We start from the raw sequence: 23880 nt of genomic DNA on the forward strand, positions 1-23880 counted from the left end.
GACCCTTGGGGTGAGTTCCACAGCCTTTGGAGCAGCGATGGCCCCTCAGGTGTCCCACCCAAACCAATGCCAGTGTGCCACTCCTGAGGTGCCTGGTTGATGCCAACCCTTTGACAGACCCATCTCTCCCAAGGAAGTCAGGGCTGTGCCTTCCCCCCCCCCTTCATTATCACAATAAACGCACAGTAGTATGTGCTCATCTCTCACATTTTGTTTATTGGTGTCTGGCGTGACTTCTCACTATTTTGTAAAATATAATGATCAGGGGTGTGTGAGAGAAAAATCAATCAATATACATTGAAATAAGAAGAATGGAACGTTTGTGATAAGGCAGGGTTATAAGAGCATAACATAGAAGCCTTTGAACAGCCTGCTGGTTCCAGCCAGTCGCTCCTCTCGTCCCGCATCCTGCTCTCACAGTGGCCGCCCAAGATAAATAGATTGGAAAGGGCTTTGGTCTCATTCAGAGACCAAAAAGCTTATAATTGGGGGAGGGGAGGGAATTAGGAGTCCCAGAGCCAAAAGACTGGAGCACACTGTAAAACTCCCACAGTTAGTGCAATTTGGCTAATAGAAAAAACTTAATGTAAAGCTTCTTTGTTGAGTATTTGAACATTTCAGGAAAATAGAGAATATGTCATTTAAAGTTTTTTATGTGATTTAGTAAATAGTGAAGAATGGGTAATTTTGTGTGTAATGTTACGATGTATGTATAGAATAGATAATACAAAATAAAATGCATAGTTGGTCCCCTTTCACAATTGCTGAAGGGGCATAATGAAGTCAGTCACAACACTGTGGCCCTTAACCATTTTGTGGCTATTTCTCACAGCCAGAACACTTGCTGAACACCAGTGACAATGTCACGGTACAGTGCCATGCGCCAAGTGTCATAATCCGCACTGTTGCAGCAGAAGAGATTTCTCCCTCCGTAACCCAGGCAGAACTTGCTGTTGATTCAGACATTCAGCCAGTTAATCTGGTGGACCCTCCAACAGCTCTGGAAGCAGATGCCTTTCCAGAGAACATCCATCAACCCAAGCTGGCTGTGGATGAGCAATCTGCATATAGTGAAGACGACTCCTCCAGATTTGGTGGCAGCAGGAGTAGCAGCGAACTCATTGACAGGGTCATGGCGAGAGCCGGAGGAGAGATTTTGCACACGGATCTCAAGTGTGAAGAGGATTGTCGGTCTGACTTAGCTGGCACCTACGTTTCTGAGGTAAGGAAAGCATGAGGATTTGGTGCATGGCTGGATCTGTAGCAAGTGCAACCTCATGCAATTCATCTTCGATATTTTAACCATGTTAAACAAACCTGCTTTGTGCTGGTACACTCAGCTGAGAACTGTTGGATGCGCACTCCGGGGAAAACACCAACTTTGCAAATTGAGTTTGCATGAAAGGGCCACAAGAAACATTCAGAATTGCTTTTGGCCAATTTGTACAAGTTGCTTATGCATTTCATCCGAGGGGAGGTCATCTTAAGGTGGTGCATTCTTGGCTCCTGTGTGCCCTTTGGTGTTCCTCATTATTGCTTCACACAAAAGTGAGAGAAGAGCCAAAAGTTCAGTGATGAGAACATGTGTGAGAATGGTCATGAACACACGTGATCCTGGTTCAAGTACATATGTGTAGGGAGCAAGGAATGAAATGTCAGCACCTCTGAGCAACTTGAGAAGTGGGATAATATAACTCTAGAATATGCTTTGTTAAGCCCCTGCACCTGAGGTTAAAACATCAAGGAGGAACATGGAGGGAGATGCCTGCCCGGGGAATATTGCTGGTCGAACTGGAATTGTGGTTTACATGGACCAATGGTCCAACTTAGTATAAGGCAGCTCTTCATTGAATCCATTTCCTAACGCTTGTTGGTGGTTAAAAGAAACCAGCAATTCTCCTGGTGGCTTGTGGCTGTTAAAAACACTCAGAAGTAAACTAAATAAACCTACCCTTGAAAGCTCTCTCTTCTCACTGGGGAAATGGCATTGAAGTGGGAGAAGTAGTCTCCTGTCCTCCATTGCCACTGTCCCAATCCTCCTCTCCCCCCCCCCCACCAACCCCTTTGTTTTCAGCTTCCATCTGCTTTAGTTTAGCTCTTACACCAATTTAAAAAATGCATTACAGATCATTGTTACTTAAGCCCTGGCACTTTTATTCTGGGCGAGATAGGTGATGGATGCACTGGGAGGTCTTCTTCAATCTACTTTGTAAGCAAGTCCTCAGTCATCCTTGCAAATAAATCTAATAATTGCTCTGCCACAGTTCACAACCAAGAGACAAAGCATTTTGCTGTTAAGAAACTGCCACCCTCAAAAAAAAGAAGAGAAAGAAAGACATTGCCATCCTCCACTTGCAATGGTTCATTCAATGCAAGCAATTTTGCACAGCACTTCATTTATTTGCTATTGTGGACTTTTTTAAAAAAAAAAATAGCATGTTTCTGTTCTGCAAACACTAGCTGAAAAATGCGAGTTTTCACACAGGATCTCAGTTCTCCAACGACAGAAGAACAAGTTGAGGCGTCTCCCATGGATGACACCGTCCTCCTTGTACCTTCACCCCATGGCTTTATCCAGACATCAGACGACATAGACAGTGAATCTGTTTTGCCCCTAACAACACTAACAGGTAACTCATGAGGTTGACACAGCAGCCTTTTTTTTTTTTAAAGTACAAATTTCCTGTATGTGCAGCAATGCTGTTTCTGAGTGATTCTTGTGAGAAGGCCAATGTAACTGGACCAGTTTCCCATTTTGTGAACAAGCCTGTCCAGCCCTCCGGATTACATGCTGCCCTCTCTGGCCATGTCATACAAGAGATTCTGAAATCTTCCAGGTTAGAACCAAGTGTCTGGATGGGCGCGAGTTTAACTTCTTTCAGCTATTGCTAGTTGAAATAAAATGAGGCTATCAAACCGTGGCTTTTTCCTGTGTGCTCATACAGCTGAGGAACTCTGCTTCATTCTAAAGCAGCTTTCCATCATTTCCAGGGAGGGAGAAAGGAAGGAGAGCCCAAGCCCTAAGCTTCTTCCTGCCATACTTAACTAGCTTACAAAGAGCAGTGGGATCACACCTGCTATGGCAGTTGTGCTTTGAGCAAAACATTTCTGGAAAGTCACAAGGGGACTTCCCAGAGCCCCTGTTACCGCAGTACAGGAAACCAAGGCTATATTGATGTGAATAAAGCAACAAACAGAATTATGCTGAAACCTCGCTGCACATGCCACTGATTCAGATATCCAAACGGCCAGAGTTTGTCTACTTCTTTACTTGTGCTTTGCTGGTTGGCCACATCCATTTTGGGGCCGAAACCATGGTGGGAGGCAGGAGAGATCACAAAAATGTTCCCCGTGGGAATGAATGGAAATGGTGGACTTGTTATGCAAATGCTCAACTAATGAATGATTTCCAGGGAACATGTGTTCAGTAAGCAGGACCTGCATGTACCTTGGTTTATGAACTTAATCCGTTCTGGAAGCCTGGAACACTTTAAACCAAAGTGTTCTTAAACCAAGGCGTGCTTTCCCATAGCAGCGGGGGACTCAATTTACAAATGGAATACACGCGACAGGAAGTGAAACATGTTCTTATTCCAAGGCAAAGTTCACAAAGCAAAACACCTACTTCCAGGTTTGCAGCGTTCTTAATCCAAGTTGTTCATAAACTAAGCTGTTCTTAAACCAAGGTACCACTGTATCTCTCTTAGAATGTTTGTTTTTCACAACCATTTTTTCATTACAGATCCTATATTGCAACACCATGGAGAGAACTCCCATATCATTGGCTCCTCTTTGGATAGCCCTGGCTCTGAAGACTCCAAGGATGTTGAAGATTTAGTGAGCTGCCACTGAGCACATCCCACAGTGCTGCAAAAAATAAAAAGAACTGAGTGCTGAACCTCCTTTTCAAAAAAAAAAGAAAAGAAAAGCATTTGCTGAAACAGCTACAGCCCACCTTTCTGGGCAAAGAAGAGGTTTAAAGAGGTTGTAGCCACGGCTGATTTTGCTTCTTAGGCTGTTCCTCTGAGACTGGAACCAAATTCTGGTAAGAAGGGAGTTGGATGCTCTAGGTTAATAGTGCAGTAACAAGTGAGTCTTGCAAGCAAAGATAGCAACTCTTGAGCATCAACAGGACAAAATATAGCTTCAGTGCAGGAACTACAGGAAACAAGGGGTGGCAGGAGAGTTCTATTTTTCCAGTCTTTACTGTTATTTCCAATGCATTTCATATGGAAACACTACTAGTCTGAGAATACTAGACTTTAGGAGGTGACAAAAGAATTATCTGTTGCTGGCGATGGATGAAGTAGCCCCAAAATGATCAAATGCAACAAATCCTTTCCCCAAGTATAGGAGAAAAGGACACCCGAGACTGTTTACTCCCACCCCGACCCCTGCAATAAACTTAAAAGCCCTTTCAGTGCTTATTCTGAACTCTGCTATAGAAGCCAAAACCGCAAGGGTGGGAGGTCAGTGCTGTCTGGACCACCCTGTCACACACGTTCCGTGATGGCTGCTAGGTTTTTATTCCTGCCCCCATGTGAGGGCTGTAAAAGGAGACACTAAGTGGAGCTTAAGAGTCCAACTTGGGTAGGAAACATGACTCAACACTACAAAGATATGTAGAAAAAACAATATTTATTGCTGTAAATTAGCTTCATCAGAAGTCGGTTTGTCTTTAGTCTGTGACTTTCTCTGTTCATGTGAAAAATGACAGTAGTTTACAAAACAGTTGGTTGCTTAGGGAGGCAACAGAAATAACTGTTCAATTTAATACAAACAATAACCTATTTGTCTTCTGTAACAGTAGGATGCCTTTTTATTTATACTGTAGTACAGACATTTGCAGTGCTGCAGTTTTTGTACAGTGTAATAAAAAAATGCATTTTTCCCTGCAAGGAAAAAATTTCGTGCCATTCTGAAAAACGTGTAGAGTTGGAATGTTCATTAAGTGCACTGGTAGCTGTTTATCCCTCCCCCCCAAAAAACAAAGCTGTCATGGCAGATGGCAAACGCAAGTCCCCGTTTGATGCTTGCTCAGATGAAGCCTTCATCCGGGGTAGTAATCCATTCCGAAAGCATTTCCTACAGTGTTGCCCAGAACCCACTTGATGCATCCTTAGGAATATGCCCTCGAAGAGTCATTTCCCCACTTCATGGAAGTAGAGATTGGCACATATACACAACATAATAATCGAAAACAAGATATAGTAAATTAGATTCCTAAATTTGGGCTCGAGGTCTCCTTGTCGATACCAGTAGATCTGAAGAGGGGGGGAAAACTGGTTAGGTAAGTATTTCAAGCAGGCACAACTAAAGGTTAAGACACTCCTTCACCCACAAATGCTATGGCAAAGCAAGTACCATGTACTAGGCTCATTTTAGTAAAAACAGGAAGTCTTTATTTTTCCAAAAGTATGGGAGCAGATGCTAATTTGCTTCTCCGATGGGATTTAGTTCATGATATTCAACACACAAAACTGGCCACTCTCCCCCCCCCCCAGTGTTATCAATCACTGTACAATTTATGTATCAATCCAGGGCAGCTCTTCTCATTTCCATGGGAGTTTGTAGAGAACTTTCTAATGAATTAGGCCCTTAGAAGAACCCCTCCCCATTCCAAACACCCACCCCCATATATACATGTTCATTTCCTGAAACAATTGCTTTTTCTCCCCACGGACAGGTGAAAACTTCCATTGTGGCTCAGATGCCACGTTGCTTAGCCATGCATGTACCAAACTACTGTGCCGCCTCCTTGGGCTTTGGGGTGCTACTCTCCCCTCCCCCCAGTTTGAGCAGGTCCATTTAGTCTTAGCATAGCAAGTGTCACAATACTTACAAGAATGCCAGCCGAAACACTACACAAGGAGATGCAGAAAGCAAAAAATATATTCACCGGTTTTGGAGGTAGTTGAGGAAAGACAAAAGCACTGATTAGAGTGACCTAGAGGAAAGAATGGGAGGGCACAGCCATTACTTCTCGCGCTGAATATGAAACACAGTTCTGATGCACTGCCTAGCGAGGAATTCCTATTACAGTCATACCTTGGTTTAAGTACGCTTCGGTTTGAGTACTTTCAGTTTAAGTACTCCGCGGACCGTCTGGAATGGATTATTCAGTGGGAAAGTTCGCTTCAGGTTAAGTACGCTTCAGGTTAAGTACAGACTTCTGGAACCAACTGTGTACTTAAACCGAGGTACCACTGTATATTTCCATGCAAAGCAGGAACTCATCTCGTGCCAGTTATAGTCCTTTGAAACGGACTGTGGTGGTGCTCCATTTATTTCCATGTCAATTTGCATGCCATCCTTCTCCACAAAGGCTTACAAGCAGATGACATAAAAACTTGTTGCTGCCTTCCATTGTCTACACAAACGACTCTCGTCAAGGCTTAATCATGTTGGTCATTTGGTTAAAATGGGAGGGGGGAGGATCCAGCCTCTGCCCCTGTTCCTTCAGGGGGCAATTCCTACTCCCAAGGAGGCAACAACATGAATTTTGGTTTGTGAGGCTTCTAAAACAGGGAGCTCCTTTCCGTTCATTCCTCAACGGGGGGCGGGAGAGCCTCACCAGCTCAGCAAACATTAGCTGGTGTTGCCAGACCACACACACAACAGGATTTCTCCACTTCAGACCGTGAGGCCCCAGCTGCACGCTGGATTCCTTGGAAATTCAGGATCTCTGTGCTGCATTTAGTACACTGCCTTTGCCTGACCATCTGGCTTACTTAAGGAACGCAGAAATTGGAAGCCCACCAAGTGTTGTGGCTGCAGTGCATTGTGCCACACCAAGTAACATTTTCATGCTTTGACTATTTTTAAGGGCACATACTTGAAGCAAGTAATTCCACTGGCTCAGGAAGGGAACATTCATTTGGACAGTTCATAGGTGTGTTTTTTGGTTTTGGTTTTAAAAGACTAACACTTATGTGGACATCTCTCTTGTACCAATGCTAAAACATCATTTTACATGAGTCTTAGCAAATACTGAAAGGGTGTTACAGTGATGCTTAAGTTACTAGGAGCTCTGAAATACCATATTTTCTGGTGTATAAGATGACTTTTTAACCCAGGAAGATCTTCACAAAAGTCGGAGGTCATCTTATACGCCAGGTATAACCGGACTGGAGAATCTGCGGTTGCCACATATGGTGTGGGGAGCTAAAAAACGGCCGCGGCGACCGTATGAAAGCAGCAAGGGCGGCACTGTACAAGTATGGTAAATCCACACCAGAAGCGGCGTTGTGCCCACAGAGGCCGTTTATCCGGCCACGAGCCACCTGGTAACTGAGCCGCCCACTCGGCAAGTCCCCGCGCTGCGCCGCGCTAAACCGGCGCAGCGCAGGGACTCTCCGAGTGATGCCGAAAAAGGCATCTGCGCCGAAGCGATTTCCAGCGCCCTAGAAATGGGCAGCGCAGCACCGGCAATCGCTTCTGCGTAGTCTTATATGGCAAGTATATCCCAAACTCTATATTTTAACTGGAAAAGTGGGGGGGGGTCGTATTCTACGCCCAGTCTTGTACGCCGGAACATACGATATATAACTAAAATGAGCAAGGCGTGGGAACACCACCTCTTGAGGAAAAGCCCAGGCACACGGGGTTGTTGATATTTAGGTGGAGTTGAGATGAGATCTGACAAAGTTTTATGACAGTTCATGACGCAGAGAGAAACTTCCCTCTCGAGATCTTGGGTTGAGAAGCATCACATTAGCATGTCAAGTTAAAAGGCTCCAAAACAGCAGGGCTGGGGGGAAACCGGCTAGGAGCTTCTGAAAGCCAGACAAAGACCCATTCTTCCAGCTGGGAAATCTGCTTGGAATTAAAATGTCTTTCAACTGTTTCCAGAAACTGCAGGAAGTGGGCACTTGTCCAATCTCAACAGGTACGATTATTCCACAGAACAGGGGCGGCCACGCTGAAAGCTCTGCCCTGGGATAGTGCAAAAAGGGCTGCTAAGACCTTTGGGACTTGTAGGAGAAACATTCCTGTAGAAGGCAGCCTCTCAAGTCACCTGGTCCTGAGCTGTATGGGGCTTCCCATGTTGGCACCAACACCTTGAATGGGACCCGGTAGTCCTTATCCAGGAACAGCCACCACCGTCTTAGCAAGCAAAGCTGGCGAAAGACACTCCTAGCCCCTGAGGACACTTGCATCTCTAATGGCAGAGGTATCCAGGTTCAGAGAACCTGGCAACAAATTTCAGAATTGGCAGGCAGATGAGTTCATTTAGAAATAAAACCCAATGAGGACCATCCAACAAGAAACCTCTAAGCCAGGGCTATCAGGACTTGGTTGGGGGACTTGCTCCCACCTACCATCAAACTGAACAGGACTTACTTCTGCATATACATGCCTAGGATTGTGCTGCAAGTTTGCCAAACTGATTTTAATACTTACTATGAGCAGCAATGATGTGACGCTGCCAACAGCTAAATTGATTATTCTATCCTGGAAGAAAGAAGAACACAGTGTTAGCCGTAGCATTCTGAGATTTCTGTTAAAGGCTTATTCTAAAGCTGACATCTGGTGCTAATTGTGCTAGATTTGCATTCAATGCCCAGGTTTTGATCTTAAGAATTTTAAGGCATACCAGAGGTAGATGCAATAAAGATTTAAAAATAGAGTGGAAAGACTATTGTCTTCAAGTGAATTCTCCCTTCAATAAAGGCAGCTCACACCTTGTTCACACCTGTGTAAAGCAGCCATTTGTTAACAGCCTGGGCAAATCCTCACACCAAATATGTTTAGCATTGAAAACTGGCTACCTTTTTTATTTGCTTAATTCCAGAAGAACAGGCACCATTTAAATAAACTTTGAGAGCTAACTTTGCACGTCCAACTGGTTGGCAGTTGGATCCACATATTATTCTTATTGAGCATTACCTGACATTTTCAGAAGGTAAAATTAAAAAAAAAATTGATTTCTCAAAAGCAATTTATGTGCTGCTTCATCAAAATGTAGATTTACCAAGCTAAATGCTGTCCGATCACAAAAATTATAGCAGCTTTGAGCAGCACAAACCCAAAAACATTTTAAGACCCCTCGCTGAAGCAATCTGCAAAAGCTAAGCTTCACCTCCTAAAATGACAGGCCTGACTGCCTGAACTCAAAACTTCACGACTACTACAAACGACAGGCAGAAATCTTTTGCCCGGCCCCAGCCTGCCCTGGCCAAAGGGACCTTCTGTGTGGCTGGAAGACTTCGGGAAGAGAAAAGCAACCATCCTGGGTTATGAACCATTCAGGAAGAACCATCTCACCTGTCGGCCACATCGGAAATGGCTGGTGCCTTCAGCGTTCATGCAGATGCTTGTAAAATGGGTGTACACGGGAGGCCAGGATTTCTTTGCTCACACACACAATTTAACTTTTTAAAAAAGAGACTGACACTTTAAGAAGGGCAACCCAAGTAACCAACTGGGGCCTTTTAAAAACGTTTGCCCAAAGGCAAGGAATCTTTTGGAATATTCTCTTGTAAAATAGGGGAAACTGTCATGTTTGCTGTTTTCATATTTGTTCTTGGGGCAAAATATCACCAAGACCATTTGGGGGCAGCGGGGGGAGGGCATTGCATCCCCAAACCGCTCTTCCAGTTCCTGCCCTCCTCCCCAGTCAGTGACAGATCCTGAAACCAAAGTATTTTATTTGGGGCAGGGGGGTAGGCAGGGTGACAACTACAAAAAGCAAGCAAGCAAAGGTGAGGCAGAGGGGGGAGAATTAGAAATTGCTTTGAGGAAAATAAGCCAAGTAATGCAAACAGAAGCAAGCTGGCCTGCCCAGCTGTAATCGGGGCCCAGAACAGGATTAGGATCAGTTGTTGTCATAGCATTAAATGGGATCTGGCAGCCTCTGCAGGGAATTAGCAGTTAACACTCGCTGCCTGTCCAAAACTACTCCATGCAGCGTCCCAGACGGCCACCCAAAGAAAGTGGTATCATGCCTTAGCTTTTTTTGCCGCAGTGGGTACCACCAAAGGAATGGAAGTCCCCAGGAGGGGCAAGGGGGAGGGAATTCACATTGGGTAGAAGCATAGACCCAGATATCTCAAAGGTATTGTGTGACACACACAGAGAGAGAGAATAAATCTTAGAATCACAGAATTGTAGAGCTGGGAGGCCCCCAAGAGCTGCCATGCAGCTTAAAATGTTTCACTAAGGGACAGGCAACGCTGGTATCGTAAGGCACAGCGACAAGTACAAGAAAGAAGATTCCACCTAAACATTAGGAAGAACTTCCTGACAGTAAGAGCTGTTCGGCAGTGGAATTTGCTGCCAAGGAGTGTGGTGGAGTCTCCTTCTTTGGAGGTCTTTAAGCAGAGGCTTGACAGCCATATGTCAAGAATGCTTTGATGGTGTTTCCTGCTTGGCAGGGGGTTGGACTGGATGGCCCTTGTGGTCTCTTCCAACTATGATTCTATGACATCCACCCACCCTTTAAACAATGGTATCCACATTGTGTGGGGCTGCGCCACAAGGAAACTGCTTCCACGCACTACTTTGAAAATGTTCCAGGTTAGGTTTGCAACAGTTCTCTGGGAGTTCGCAGCAGAGCAGCTGATAACGTGAAAGGAGATCAGTTGGATGTGACCTAAGGCTCATCTACCCCAGTGCCTAATTCTCAAGGGTGGCCCACTAGATGCCCATAGGAAGACCAGGACAGGAGAGGCGCCACAACTGCCTCCCACACTGGCAGCCACAGAGAGCCTCGTCCTCCATCAATCTGCCCCAACTTCTCTTAAAAGTCAGAGGTTTTCCCCTCCTCTCTCCAAACGTGATCAGCAAAACTTGCTGGCCGCCACCACTCCATGATTGGAGAAAGGAAAGTCCCCACTGGCACCAGTATAGGGCAACTGGGCTGCCCTTAGCTTGGTGCCTTAAGAGGGATGCCTCAACAAATCCCGTCTGGAAAGGGAGGGGGGGCCAAAAGTCGTCTGTCAGGCGCACACAAAGGATGCAGGGTAACCAATTAAGAATGCTTAACCCCATTAGTTGGTTTATGTATTTGCATGTTCCAGAAAACCACACGATACAGCCTCTTCAGTGTGCAAGTGGGAGAACCACACATGTGACCATTTCCTTTCAATATCTCCAAAGAAACTATCCCAGGCATCCCCAAACTTTGGCCCTCCAGATGTTTTGGACTACAATTCCCATCTTCCCCGACCACTGGTCCTGTTAGCTAGGGATCATGGGAGTTGTAGGCCAAAACATCTGGAGGGCCACAGTTTGGGGATGCCTGAACTATCCTCTGTGTTCTGTACGCCCTCGGTTTCTTGCGCATAACCAATTCAGCAACTCAGATATAAAACGGTAACTAAATGGGGGGTGGGTTTGCATGCTGGATCTACCCCTCCCCCTTTCAGCTGAACATGGCAAGGCCTGAATACCTTAATGCCTGAACACGTTTACACACCTCTCTGGGGATCCCAATCTCTCTGAAACCCCAAGTGGCCTGGGGTGCACAGCCAGTCCCAGAGAGGCTTGCAGACCTGCTTAAGTGAACAGGTGCCCCCACCCTCCCTTCTGCACAAGAGGGTCCTGCAGTTCTGCCTCTTTTGCATCTGGAGAACCCAGCAAGATTTCTATCCTGCATCCCAGATGGACTCCCAACCAGACGCTGGACACACCCAGAGCCGCTCAGCTTTAGGAAGGGAATGGCATCAAGCGCCTTTGAACCACCTCCCGGCCAAGTGGTTGGGTCCAGGTGCCCCCAACACAAGTTTCCAATATGGCCATTTTGGAAAATGGAGGTCAAGGTGACCCCCCCCCCAGGGTGGCACTGGCAAGCCGAGAGGGAAGCACCTTCCCATTGACTCAGAGCCCCTCAAGGCACACACAGCCCTTGGGTAGAGGAAGGTGCCCCAGGAGCCCAAGGTTAGAAGCCATGGATCCAGGAGTCGCAAGGCTGAACTCGGGAGGTCTTTTCTGCAGCGCTCTGAAACACGATGGTTTGCTGGCAAGCTTAGTCCAGGGAAAGGTTAAAAATACTCTGGCAAGAGGAGGCAGCTTAGCAGATCAGGAGCAGAGACTCGGGCCGGATTGCTCCCTAGGCGACACACAAACCTCAGGACCAGGGGGGAAATTAAGGAAGTTCTCTGAGGCTGCCCAAAAAGGCATTGGGGTGGGGGAAACCATGATGGTTTAAAGTGCCATGGGACTGCTTTAAATGCATAGTACAGATGAGGCCTAAATCACACACACATACACACACACACAAACCGTTCGCTTTGCCTGAGACCACTACCCACCAAATGGAAGTGGGTCAGTCCCAGGCCTTTGCAACGTCATGGTGAAGGAGTGAGAAGCAGCTAAGCATCCTAAATGTAAAGCAAAAAGCTAATTGGCCACCAGGAGCTAATTTGATGAGCTACCCCATTGTAATAATAATTTTTTAAAAAACACCTGCAAATATACAATTATACAAAATTCAACATTGCTGTTTTGTTGAGAAAAAATGCCTTGGAGGCACTGAGACAAGGAAGACCAATATTTTGACTCTGTATAAAAGCAGCTTTGTATGTTCTATTGTTGTTGCTGTTTAGTCATTCAGTCATGTCCGACTCTTTGTGACCCCATGGACCAGAGCACGCCAGGCACTCCTGTCTTGCACTGCCTCCTGCAGTTTGGTCAGACTCATGTTGGTAGCTTCGAGAACACTGTCCAACCATCTCATCCTCTGTCGTCCCCTTCTCCTTGTGCCCTCCATCTTTCCCAACATCAGGGTCTTTTCCAGGGAGTCTTCTCTTCTCATGAGGTGGCCAAAGTATTGGAGCCTCAGCTTCACGATCTGTCCTTCCAGGGAGCACTCAGGGCTGATTTCCTTCAGAATGGATAGGTTTGATCTCTTGCAGTCCATGGGACGCTCAAGAGTCTCCTCCAGCACCATAATTCAAAAGCATCAATTCTTGCATTTCCTTTTCATTGGGATGGTTTTCGTTGCTGCCTCCTGTATAATGTTACGAGCCTCCATCCATAGTTCTTCTGGCACTCTGTCCACCAAATCTAAATCCTTAAACCTGTTCCTCACTTCCACTGTGTATTCATAAGGGATTTGATTTAGATTGTGTCTTAGTGGCCCAGCGGTTTTTCCTACTTTTTTCAGTTTAAGCTTGAATTTTGCTATAAGAAGCTGATGATCTGAGTCACAGCTCCAGGTCTTGTTTTTGCTGACTGTATAGAGCTTCTCCATCTTTGGCTGCAGAGAATATAATCAATCTGATTTCAATTCTTCCCATTTGGTGATATCCATGTGTAGAGTCGTCTCTTGTGTTGCTGGAAAAGAGTGTTTGTGATGACCAGCTTGTTCTCTTGACAGAACTCTATTAAGTCCCCTCAAATTCAATGGAAAAGATTTCCATATGTGATTAACTCTCACACTGACTTTCAACGGGGTTTTAAACTTGCTAAACCTTTCTACAAACCATTACTACCATATTTTTCCATGTAGAAGGCAGTATTTTTTACTTTTTAAAAATTAGTCAAAAATTGGGACTTGTCTCATACACCGAGACATACCTGCCAAGTTGCTGTCAAGAGAAATAAGGGACCGGGCCGAAATAGCAGACCGGAAGTAGCGCTGCTGCCATTTTGGAACTGGGCGGAGCATGCTCAGAAGTGACTTTTGATGCTGCTTTGCCCAGTTCCAAAATGGCCACCGCGCCAGAAGTCACACTGCAGCCATTTTGGAACTGGGCAGAGCAGCATCAAAAGTCGCTTCTGAGCATGCTCCGCCCAGTTCCAAAATGGCCACCACGCCAGAATAAACCGGGGGAAAACAAAAAAATCTGTTTTTTCAGCTAGGAACAGCTGGAAAAACGGGGATTTCCCAGGGAAAACGGGAGACTTGGCAGCTATGCACAGAGGTTGAATGCAGAGGGGTTCAGGTTTGAGGTCTGGCATGGGCAACTCTGGTTTGAGCTCTGGCCCAATTTCTTAATTTTGGGTTAAAAAAACAGGGGTTGTCTTATACATGGAAAAAATGGCATTTTTTGTAAATTTCCTTGGGAACCAAGCTATGGGATGGTTGGGCAAAAATATATTTAACAAGCAAGCAGGGCTATATGGTGCCTCTTGCTATAGAAGTTATAGCAAGGGGGGGCTACTGGGTTGTCTTTATTTGTATTATGTATTTTGTGGTTTTATATCTTGATTTTGTTCTGTGAACCACCCTGAGACCCCAGGTATAGGGTTGTATATAAATTCAAATCAATCAATCAATCAATAATATTGTATACAGCAGGTGCAATGCTGCAGCAGAAAACTGCAGTGGAAGTTTGAAGGAATACTTAAAAGTTAGGAGGCCAAGTGGCCTGTCGCTGCCCTCCTTGCTTAGCAGAAGCCGTTGCTCAGGGATGAGTCACTCTTGCCTGGTCATTGCTTGGCCCCTGAAAGTTGTTCAGTTGTCAATGCGTCACTGCAAAGCCATACAAAGAATGAGAGAAAGTGGAGTTTTCATGGCTGCAGCGCTCGCTCCCTGACAACTGAAGAACAGGGTGCCGACTACCTTACTCTCCCCAGATTCTTGCCAGCTACCAAACCAGTTCAGATGTGGGGAAGACAGGAGCTCTCCAAGGCTGGGCCCTGTGTTTCGCACAGCAGCTGAATCTCAGATTTATGTCACGAGAAGGAAGGGCCCAACTCTTGAACCAAAGACGATAAAGCAAAGTATGTGGGCAAGTCCACACCCTTCACTAAGGACATTAAGGGACAGAGAAAAATCCAAGGAGAAATAAAAAGGCTCCGAAATGTTCACAGAAGCCACACTGCAAGGCCTCTGTGAATTCCAACAGTTTTGATTTTAAGCAGAGGATGGAGGGTCTACATTCCAGGCAGTTTGACTGCATGGCCCTCGCGGTCCCTTCTGACTCTACGATGAAAAAGCAAACCTATTCCAGGACTGGGCTATGAAACAAGGACAGCTCTGCAAGTTTGAACAGAGGCCAGAATGCAAGGCTCCTTGTAATACAAAATGCAACAAAGAAGGAACAGTTTGTGCAACACATTTTAAAAACACCAGCATGGGCGTAGGCAGGAGGGGGCAGTTGCCCCCCCTAGAAGCAGGGTCACCCGGTGCCGTCTCCCTTCTCCCTGGCTGGCTGTGGGGTGGGTGGAGGGAAAGCCCCAGAGCCGCGCAAAGCGTTTGGCTGGCTTTCCCTCCGCCCGCCCCACAGCCAGCAAGGGAGAAGGGAGACGTCCCTTCTAGCCGGCTGGCTGTGGGGCGGGCGGAGGGAAAGCCAGGCAACCGCTTTGCGTGGCTCTGGGGCTTTCCCTCCACCCGCCCCGGCGATCGCGGAGGGGAAGAAGGGAGTCGGAGAAGCCCGATTTCGGGCTGATCCTGGCGCCCCCTTGCACTTGTCCTTCCAGGAGGGGGAGGAGGGGTAAAGTACTACCTAGAAAGGAACGCTGTGATCACTAAAAGTCAGCATGGGTTTCTGAAAAATAAGTCATGTCAGACTAATCTGATCTCATTTTTTGACAGAGTCACAGGCCTGGTAGATGAAGGGAACGCTGTGGATGTAGCATTATCTTGATTTCAGCAAGGCCTTTGACAAGGTGCCCCATGATATTCTTGTAAAGAAGCTGGTAAAATGTGGGCTAGACAATGCTACCATTCAGTGGATTTGTAGCTGGCTTACTGACCGAACCCAAAGGGTGATCATCAATGGCTCCTCCTCATCCTGGAGAGTAGTGACTAGTGGGGTGCCACAGGGTTCTGTCTTGGGCCCAGTCTTATTCAACATCTTTATCAATGACTTGGATGATGGGCTTGAGGGCATCCTGAGCAAGTTTGCGGATGACACCAAATTGGGAGGGGTGGCTAACACCCCAGAGGACAGAATCACACTTCAAAATGACCTTAACAGATTAGACAACTGGGCCAAAGCAAACAAGATGAAATTTAACAAGGAGAAATGTAAAGTACTACACTTGGGGGGGGGATGAAAGGCACAAAAACAGGATGGGTGACACCTGGCTTGAGAGCAGTACATGTGAAAAGGATCTAGTAGTCTTGGTAAACCACAAACTTGACATGAGTCAGCAGTGTGATGCAGCAGCTAAAAAAGCCAATGCAATTCTGGGCTGCATCAATAGGAGTATAGCATCTAAATCAAAGGTAGTAATAGTACCACTGTATTCTGCTCTGGTCAAACCTCACCTGGAGTACTGTGTCCAGTTCTGGGCACCACAGTTCAAGGAGGATACTGACAAGCTGGAACGTGTCCAGAAGAGGGCAACCAAAATGGTCAAAGGCCTGGAAACTATGCCTTATGAGGAACGGCTTAGGGAGCTGGGTATGTTTAGCCTGGAGAAGAGAAGGTTAATGGGCGATATGATAGCCATGTTCAAATATATTAAAGGGTGTCATATAGAGGAGGGAGAAAGGTTGTTTTCTGCTGCTCCAGAGAAGCGGACACGGAGCAATGGATTCAAGCTACAAGAAAGAAGATTCCACCTAAACATTAGTAAGAACTTCCTGACAGTAAGAGCTGTTCGGCAGTGGAATTTGCTACCAAGGTGTGTGGTGGAGTCTCCTTTTTTGGAGGTCTTTAAGCAGAGGCTTGACAGGCATATGTCAGGAATGCTTTGATAGTGTTTCCTGCTTGGCAGGGGGTTGGACTGGATGGCCCTTGTGGTCTCTTCCAACTCTTTGATTCTATGAGGGAGTGGAAGACAGGTTGGCAATGTCTCTTGGTTTAAAATGGTTATTCAGACTTTCTTAAGGCTGTGTGTCACAGCGCCACATCTCCCTCCCCTCCAGCCCCACATGGCCTGGCCACCGGGGGAACTGCACTTCTCCAAGGGGGCCCAACCTTTAGCCTTTGTGATGCAGCTGGAACCCAGAGTCCTCCGTCTCTCTCTGCTAGTACGGCCAGCAATCGGGGAAGATGGGAGCTCAAGGGTAGGCAGCCCTTCTTTAAGATCACCAACCTGAAAGAGGGCTTTGCATCTCCCGGGTGGAAGAAATTCTGCATGATCGCCACAGCCTCTGCAGCTCCAGAGCTGGAAAGTGGATCGCTCACAGCATTCACCAAAGACTCCCCAAATGCCCAGCATTTCAAAACAGTTTTTTAAAATACAGTGGTACCTTGGTTCCCAAACTTAATCCGTTCCAGAAGTCTGTTCCAAAACCAAAGCTTTCTAAAACCAAGGCGTGCTTTCCCATAGAAAGTAATGCAAAATGGATTAATCCCAGACTTTTAAAAACAACCCCAAAAACAGCAATTTAACATGATTTTTACTATCTAACAAGACCATTGATCCATAAAATGAAAGCAATAATCAATGTACTATACTATAAAATAAATAGGACAATACTGTTGATGATAAAAATTAAAAATAATTTTTTTCTTACGTGCACTGATGATAGTCATTGTTTGAATGCGGGGCTTTTATCCATTTCTGCAGTCACACAATCAATGAGTAGCTGAACTGCATTCCACACAGTCGTCACAAACCACAGTCACAAGTCAGTCCCACAAAACAAAGAACAAGTCATACTCAAAACAAGCCACAAAAACAAAAACGCAAAAAATTGCATAAACGAAAGCTTGAAATATCACCTCTACACTCAACAGGAAGCAAAACATGTTCAGCTTCCAAGGGAAAGTTCAAAAACCGAAACACCTACTTCTGGGTTTGCAGCCTTCTCTTTCCAAGTTGTTCATAAACTAAGCTGTTCTAAAACCAAGGTACCACTGTAGAGGAACATTGTTTGGGGAACAAAATCAACATCAAGGAGTTTAGTTTTCAATATAAGCTGCAACCATTGCGCTCTTTCTCTTTCTCTTTCTCTCTTAGCTTTCCTTTCTTTTCCTTTTGTTCTTGTGCTTGTCTGCTTTTCAGCGATTTTTAAAATTATGCTGTTATTACTACTGCTTTGTGATATTATAAATGAAACACGTTAAGAAAGTAGTGACTGATAAGCCCTCATGTTAAGCCATTTTTAGTGAACACAATAAAGGGGCAGAGGAGACCCCCTCCTCACGCCGCCAGCCAAGACCAAGTGTGGGAGGGGGAGAGAAGGCAAGGAGCAAAGCTCACCATCGCATTTCACAACCAGAAATAAATGAAGCACAAAAGCCGCATAGTCTCAGAGGTTTCCTAGAAAGCATCTCTAATCACAGCCAAAAAAGGAGGGAGGGAATGTCCTGGCCCAAGGGGCAGGTGAGTTGAGAAGCATTACACAGCATGCTTTGCAGAGCTGCAATGCATGCTGGGGACACAATTCTGGGTTCATGTGACATCAGTCGAGATGTGCCTCTGAAATCACGCATTGCAGAGTCTCCTGGGGCTTATGGGGTGTTAGGGAACAGGACGTGGTACCTCTGGTGGGGGACACATCCTGCTCCTTCTGGGGTAGTTTGTCCACCTTGGGACCCCACCCTGCACTCAGCTCTCACCTGTGGCTCCTAGAAGCTGTCAGCAGGCTAAACCAGGTGAGGGTGGTTGATGGGTTTCAAACCCTTGGGGGCATTAGGGGCTTCCCCTGCATGCGAAGACAGGCTCTGGCGGAGGGAGCAGACGAGATCAAGAGGGGGTGGAACAGTCAAGGAGGCGGTTTCTGCATGTGCTGTAGAGGGAAGCGAGGGGCAGATGGGAAGGGAGCCCATCTAGGAGAAGGAAAACTCTGATACTAACCCTCTGCTGCCTTGCAGGATATCTTTGGGAGATGAAAAGGCCCTACACAAACCCAGAGCAGAGTCCCCAAGATGGCGCCTTGTACACCTCCTTCTGGCAGCCAAGCTGGTGCCCAGTGTCACACTCTGCTTTCCTTTCGACCCCATCAATGAGGCCAAGAGGGGAGTTGTCATCTGGACAGCCCAGGACCTCCAGACACACCGCACAGCTTTGCACCCCAAAGAGATCACTTTGGTACTGCCAATCCAGCGGTTTGACCTCACCCCAGACAGACAGATGCCAATAAGTGTCTCCTGCAACCTCACCAAGGATGCTAGGAACACCTCAAAATTGCTAACATTGACAATATACCCAGCACAGACACTATTTACCATAAGCCACCTTGGGTGCAAATGTTAAAGACAGTGTGGCAATTTTGTAAAATGTATGTGTATGCATGCGCACACCATTGGAAGAGTGCCTCGTAAACCGGCACCATCGTCAGTTACTGAGAGCAGCGCAGATCAGGGTCTGCACGCAATGTACTAAGCTTACATTTTTTGTGGGCTGCAGAATGTGCAAGAGGTGCAGAGCCGTGCCAAATCTGCTGCAACCCTCATGCTCCCGCACGCCCAGATACCACTCAGACCAAGGAACCAACTAAGGGCCTAGAAAATGATCCAACCACCCCAACAGATGCCCGCCAATGGTCCACGCAGCTGATCTCTTATGAAAGAATAAGAGGTCTTGATGGGAAGAGTGAGTTAAGAAGCACTGTGCAATCAATGATACAGCATTCCATAAATAATTTCAAAAATAAGAATTCTTGCATGGTATGGTCAATATTAGACAAGCACCGGCACTCATATGGAAGCACTGCATTGACTAATGCAATTCAGAGGGCAACGTTACAAGGTTCAATTTGCCACAGGAGAAAAGGCCTTGAAATAATCTAACCCAAGACAAGAGAATTCCAAGGTATGTTTGTCATAGGAAACACTTTTGTGCTGCAGCCGTTTGACAATGAGCTCAGTATCAGAAAAGCCCATGAGGAAGAAAGGCTTTTCCATACTGCAAGATATAGGCATGTGATGGGGCAAGGCTTATACACATTGCACAACTATAATGTGTCCTTAACACAACACCTCACCAAGGATCTGAGATGCCAGCCACAAAGGGGGGGGGGAAGAGTGATGAATGCTGGCCATCGCCCATACTTCCAATGAAACTCCCCAACACTTACACAGCTGCTCAGGGCAGTCCTCTGTTCAGAGGTGCCAACGAACCAGCAGGTACGCATCCCAGGATCTTTTTCAAAGCAGCAGCCAACTGAAACTTTTGGGCTTGTGCACAGCCAGGCTTGAGCCCAGCTGCAGCCAGCATCGCTTGCAAAGGGAGCCCCAGTGCAGCCCTTTAGCAGCAACCCACTGCCCTGGGCCAGCCCTGCAAACAAACCCCCTTCCTGGAGGAGAGAAGGGACATGAAGGATTTCGTTTTACCCTTGGCGAAGTCTCTCCAAAGAGAGGTCTGTTGTCCAGCCCTCTGGTCCCATAAGTCCGGGTGGTAAAGTCCTCCATTGTTCCCCCAACTCTTCTCAAGTTTGGCTGTGATCACTCACTCCCACATCAGCAGATCCTCTTAGAACAGACCCACTCCTTGTCTCAGAGGCCTGAAGCCCGTGGCAAAATGCAGCTGCAGCATCAGGCGGAGGGAAGAGTTTATTTATGGAAAGCACATTTCTCTTGTTGCTCCGCAGGCTGTGTACAATTTGGCGTTCAAAGCCAGGGAACCAAGCCTCCTCTCCTCCAAACCACGACTCCCTTCCTCATGATCAAGAGCTGGGAAGAAGAAGACAAAGAAGACTCAGTAGGAACATGGCACACACACCCCCAACAACAACACGACCCACATTTCCAAAGCTTTGGTTCTCCTCCTGCTCAGAACTAGCAAGGGGCTGCTCCATTTCAGGATTATACTGCATGGGTGACTCTTCCCTCCTCCCCCCCCCTTTCAAGCCCTCTCTTTGGCCTCTTTTATGCACATGGAAGAGGTGCAGGAAGGATGCAGCTCAGAGGCACAGCAGCTGCTTTGCATCCCAAAGGTCCCAGGTTCAATCTCTAACATCTCCAGGTAGGACTGGGAGAGACTGGAACCCTGGCCAAGGGGCTGCCAACCAGAGTAGGAAATACTGAGCCTGACTAATGGCCTAACTCAGAGGCAGTAGAATGGACTGTTGTTACCACTTCAGACTGCAGAGGGGGGGGGGGGGGTTAGGGCTCTGAATGCTCCCTTGTGTCGAACTCTCCCTGCAAACAAAAAACCAGAGCATCCCATGCAGAAGGCAAGGCTGCAGAACTTCCTTCTGGCTGGGCCCATTTCCATTTCATTCTCACATGCAGCAGCAACCTCCCTCAAGCTCAAGTGGTCAAGCCCATCCTACTGTCTCGCCAGATACAAATTCTTCTTTGCCAGGCATCACAGGCAAGAGCCACCTTTCCAGGTAAAGCCCCTCTGCCGATGAAACGGAAAAGGGAGCCACTGGCCCTTAGACCCCAGGCAAGAGAGTGCAGCTGCTCCTGCTTCCTGCCCCTAGGCAGGCTTCATTGGAGGCAAATCCAGAGTCATTACTGTACTCCCAAGGAGCTGTGGCCACAACTAGGAGGGAGGTCCTTCACCTGTCCTGGGAGGGTGGGGCCCACATTGACTCCAGCTGCTGAAGAAGGCCGTTGCTGTTTAAATATTCTGAATATTTATTTTAGACACTGCAATTTGTACAGCTCAGTTTGGTTGTGTATTTTTTAACATTTAATTCATTTATGGCTGATTTAGTTATGTTGCACTTGTAAAATTTAATTTATTTATGGCTGCTTTAGTTATGTTGCACTTTTGTTTGGTGCCATAAGCCACCTGGAGCATGGTTTGAACTGTGAAAAGATGTCATGCAAATAATTTATATATGCATATTTGAGGAAATATGCACAATTGACAAGAGAGCTGTAGGGGCAGTTTAACCTCGTGAACAGAAACCGCGGGATTGAGAACAAAAACTGCACCTGCTTCGACCGAAGAAGCCAGCCAGAGGAATCCACTGGCGAGGAGATGCGGGAGCAACCGACGAGGAAGGCGCTCGACTGCTCCGACCCATCCGGCCACGGTCTGCACGTTGGTTCATGCGCGGGGGGCGGGGGGGGGAGAGCTTACGTCTCCTCCCCTATTTTAAACCAGATTTCCTTACAACCGGATACCGGCAACGGCCCATATTCTAAATGGACCTGTTCCATTTTAAACCAAAGCGCCACAAACTTTCGATGTCCCTCGAGCACTTTCGATCCACTAGGGAAGGCGAAGGTCCCTCCTTCTCTTCCCTCCCCCTGGAGGAGCCAGCCAGCCCACGAACGAATAACCCTTCTCTGCCCAGGGATCTGCAGCGGCGGCGGCGGCGGCCTCGGTTGCATCCAGGCACTCTGCAAAACTCCCCCCAACCCCGGCGGAGATTCTGAGGTCTTCGGGAAAAAGGAAGAGAGCCTTGCGGCGCTTGGGGGAGCTACCGTAAATAAATGAGAGATTTGCAGCCCAGGCGAGCCGCCCTCGCTCCCGCCGCTGCCCCCTCCCAGCTGCCCCCGCCGCGCCCCTCAGAATCCGGCTCCCTTTCGGCTTTCGAGGCGGGGGAGAACCACGTGCGCCCCCCCCCGCACAGCAAACGGCAACACAACGTTCGGAAAGGGAACGCTGCCGCCTCCAACGTTCCACGGCCGCCCCTACCTTTGCGAGGCTCCCGGGAAAAGAAGCCCCTTTGGGGAAAGAGCAGCAGCACCAGCAGCAAGTTCCTGCTTCCCCCCCTGCCGGCTAATCCTCCCTCTCGCACTCGGCCAAGTGTCGCAAACCAGCAGCAGCCGCCCTCCTGCTCCTTGCCCCCCCCCTTAATGCAAGCCCGGCCTTCCTCTGTGAGCTCATTGGCTCGGCTCCGCCAATGGCAACGCGGGCGAGACCTGCACCTTGCTGCAAATCTGGGTTTGGGTTTTCCGCGGGGGCGGGGGAGCTGGCGGGGGACCGCGAGGGTCATCTAGCCCAATCCGCTGCAGCGCAGGAGTCTTGGGGGCCTGCGCGGGGGTCTCGAACCCGGGGCTCTGAGATTAAGAGCCGCCCTCGGGCAAGACCGACGGGGGCTCTTCGGTAAAAGAGGAAAAGGAAAGCCACGCGCATTCTACGATCCTAATTTCCATAGGGCGAAATTGCTTGCGGGGAACGAGATGCACCGCGGGGCAAGTCGAACGGAGCGACCTCGGCAGCGCCTTGGCGTTGCTTAGGAAGAGTTTTAAAGTACCCGCTTCAACCGTTTTCAAAGGAAACGAGAACAAGGATTTTTCAAACTGGAAGACTCATTCCGTTTGTTTGTTTGTTTGTTTGTTTGTTTGTTTGCCTGCTAGCTTGCTGCCTGGCTGTTGTACATTCATCCACATGCATACAAACCGCATATCGTTTGGAGGAAATGGGCTCTACAGACAAAAAATATATGCACCTGGGTTTACTCAGAAAGAAAAATGATCTGAAAGTAATAACTTTTTTAATGCAATGCAGGAATGGTAACCCATCCAATTTGAAACCATACCAAACTCTGCTTAACTTTGCAGATGTGTTAACAGTTTTATCCCTGATGTTGTATGAAAGCGGTAAATTAATAAACATTTTAAGCATTTATAATAGCTTAATTTTTTTAATCTGTTAACGATGTACAATATAAAACAACATAAAAGCAATGAAGTAGTAGTATAAAAGTGTTTTTTTTATTTAAAAAAAAAGAGGAAGGATTCCAGCACATAAAATAGGGTCTGCTCTTAAGGGCTGGGGGAAGCCTGGGTGAAAAGATGTTGACATTTGCTCAGTATTTTCCAGAGTGAGTCTGACCCATAAGATAATAATAATAATAATAATAATAATAATAATAATAATAATAATAATAATAATAATAATAAATATATTATTTATACCCCGCCCATCCACTCTGGGCGGCTTCCAACCAAATATTAAAAACAGTACAGCATCAAACATTAAAAACTTCCCTAAACAGGGCCACCTTCGGTTGTCTTCTAAAAGTAAAATAATTACTTATTGCCTTGACATCTGCTGGGAGGGCGTTCCACAGGGCGGGTGCCACTACTAAATAATAAATTTATTATTTATACCCCACCCATCTGGCTGGGTCCCTCCCCCCCTGCAACTCTGGGTGGCTTCCAACACACATTAAAATACGTTAAA

The 23880-nt window shown here is 47.0% G+C and overlaps 2 protein-coding genes across 10 annotated transcripts in view; one reads left to right on the forward strand and one right to left on the reverse strand.

Moving 5' to 3' along the window:
• DMTF1 (cyclin D binding myb like transcription factor 1) overlaps nucleotides 1-4906 on the forward strand; it is a 30563-nt gene extending 25657 nt beyond the window's left edge. For 5 of the 6 annotated variants that reach the window (XM_035127090.3, XM_035127091.3, XM_088652286.1 and 2 more), the window contains 3 exons: nucleotides 833-1222; nucleotides 2486-2630; nucleotides 3743-4906. In XM_035127090.3, coding sequence (XP_034982981.3) covers nucleotides 833-1222; nucleotides 2486-2630; nucleotides 3743-3852 — 645 coding nt within the window. In that variant the 3' untranslated portion in view covers nucleotides 3853-4906. The remainder of the gene's footprint in view (nucleotides 1-832; nucleotides 1223-2485; nucleotides 2631-3742) is intronic. The other variant, XM_088652288.1, reaches the window with a different exon arrangement.
• On the reverse strand, nucleotides 4620-22487 carry TMEM243 (transmembrane protein 243). Of its 4 annotated transcripts, none has more exons than XM_035127094.3 (5): nucleotides 22387-22487; nucleotides 20124-20462; nucleotides 8404-8454; nucleotides 5900-5947; nucleotides 4620-5264 (listed from the first exon to the last, which is right to left on the reverse strand). In XM_035127094.3, the coding sequence occupies exons 2-5, from the start codon at nucleotides 20199-20201 to the stop codon at nucleotides 5142-5144; spliced, it is 300 nt and encodes a 99-aa protein (XP_034982985.1). In that variant the 5' UTR covers nucleotides 20202-20462; nucleotides 22387-22487; the 3' UTR covers nucleotides 4620-5141. The 4 variants fall into 4 exon arrangements, with proteins under 4 accessions (XP_034982985.1, XP_034982983.1, XP_088508417.1 ...); XM_035127092.3 differs by having other exon boundaries at nucleotides 5843-5947; XM_088652291.1 differs by having other exon boundaries at nucleotides 21678-22487.
• Nucleotides 22488-23880: the final 1393 nt, after the last annotated feature.

Source organism: Zootoca vivipara, chromosome 9, assembly GCF_965207765.1.
Source record: "Zootoca vivipara chromosome 9, rZooViv2.hap1.1, whole genome shotgun sequence".
Taxonomy (NCBI): Eukaryota; Metazoa; Chordata; class Lepidosauria; order Squamata; family Lacertidae; genus Zootoca; species Zootoca vivipara.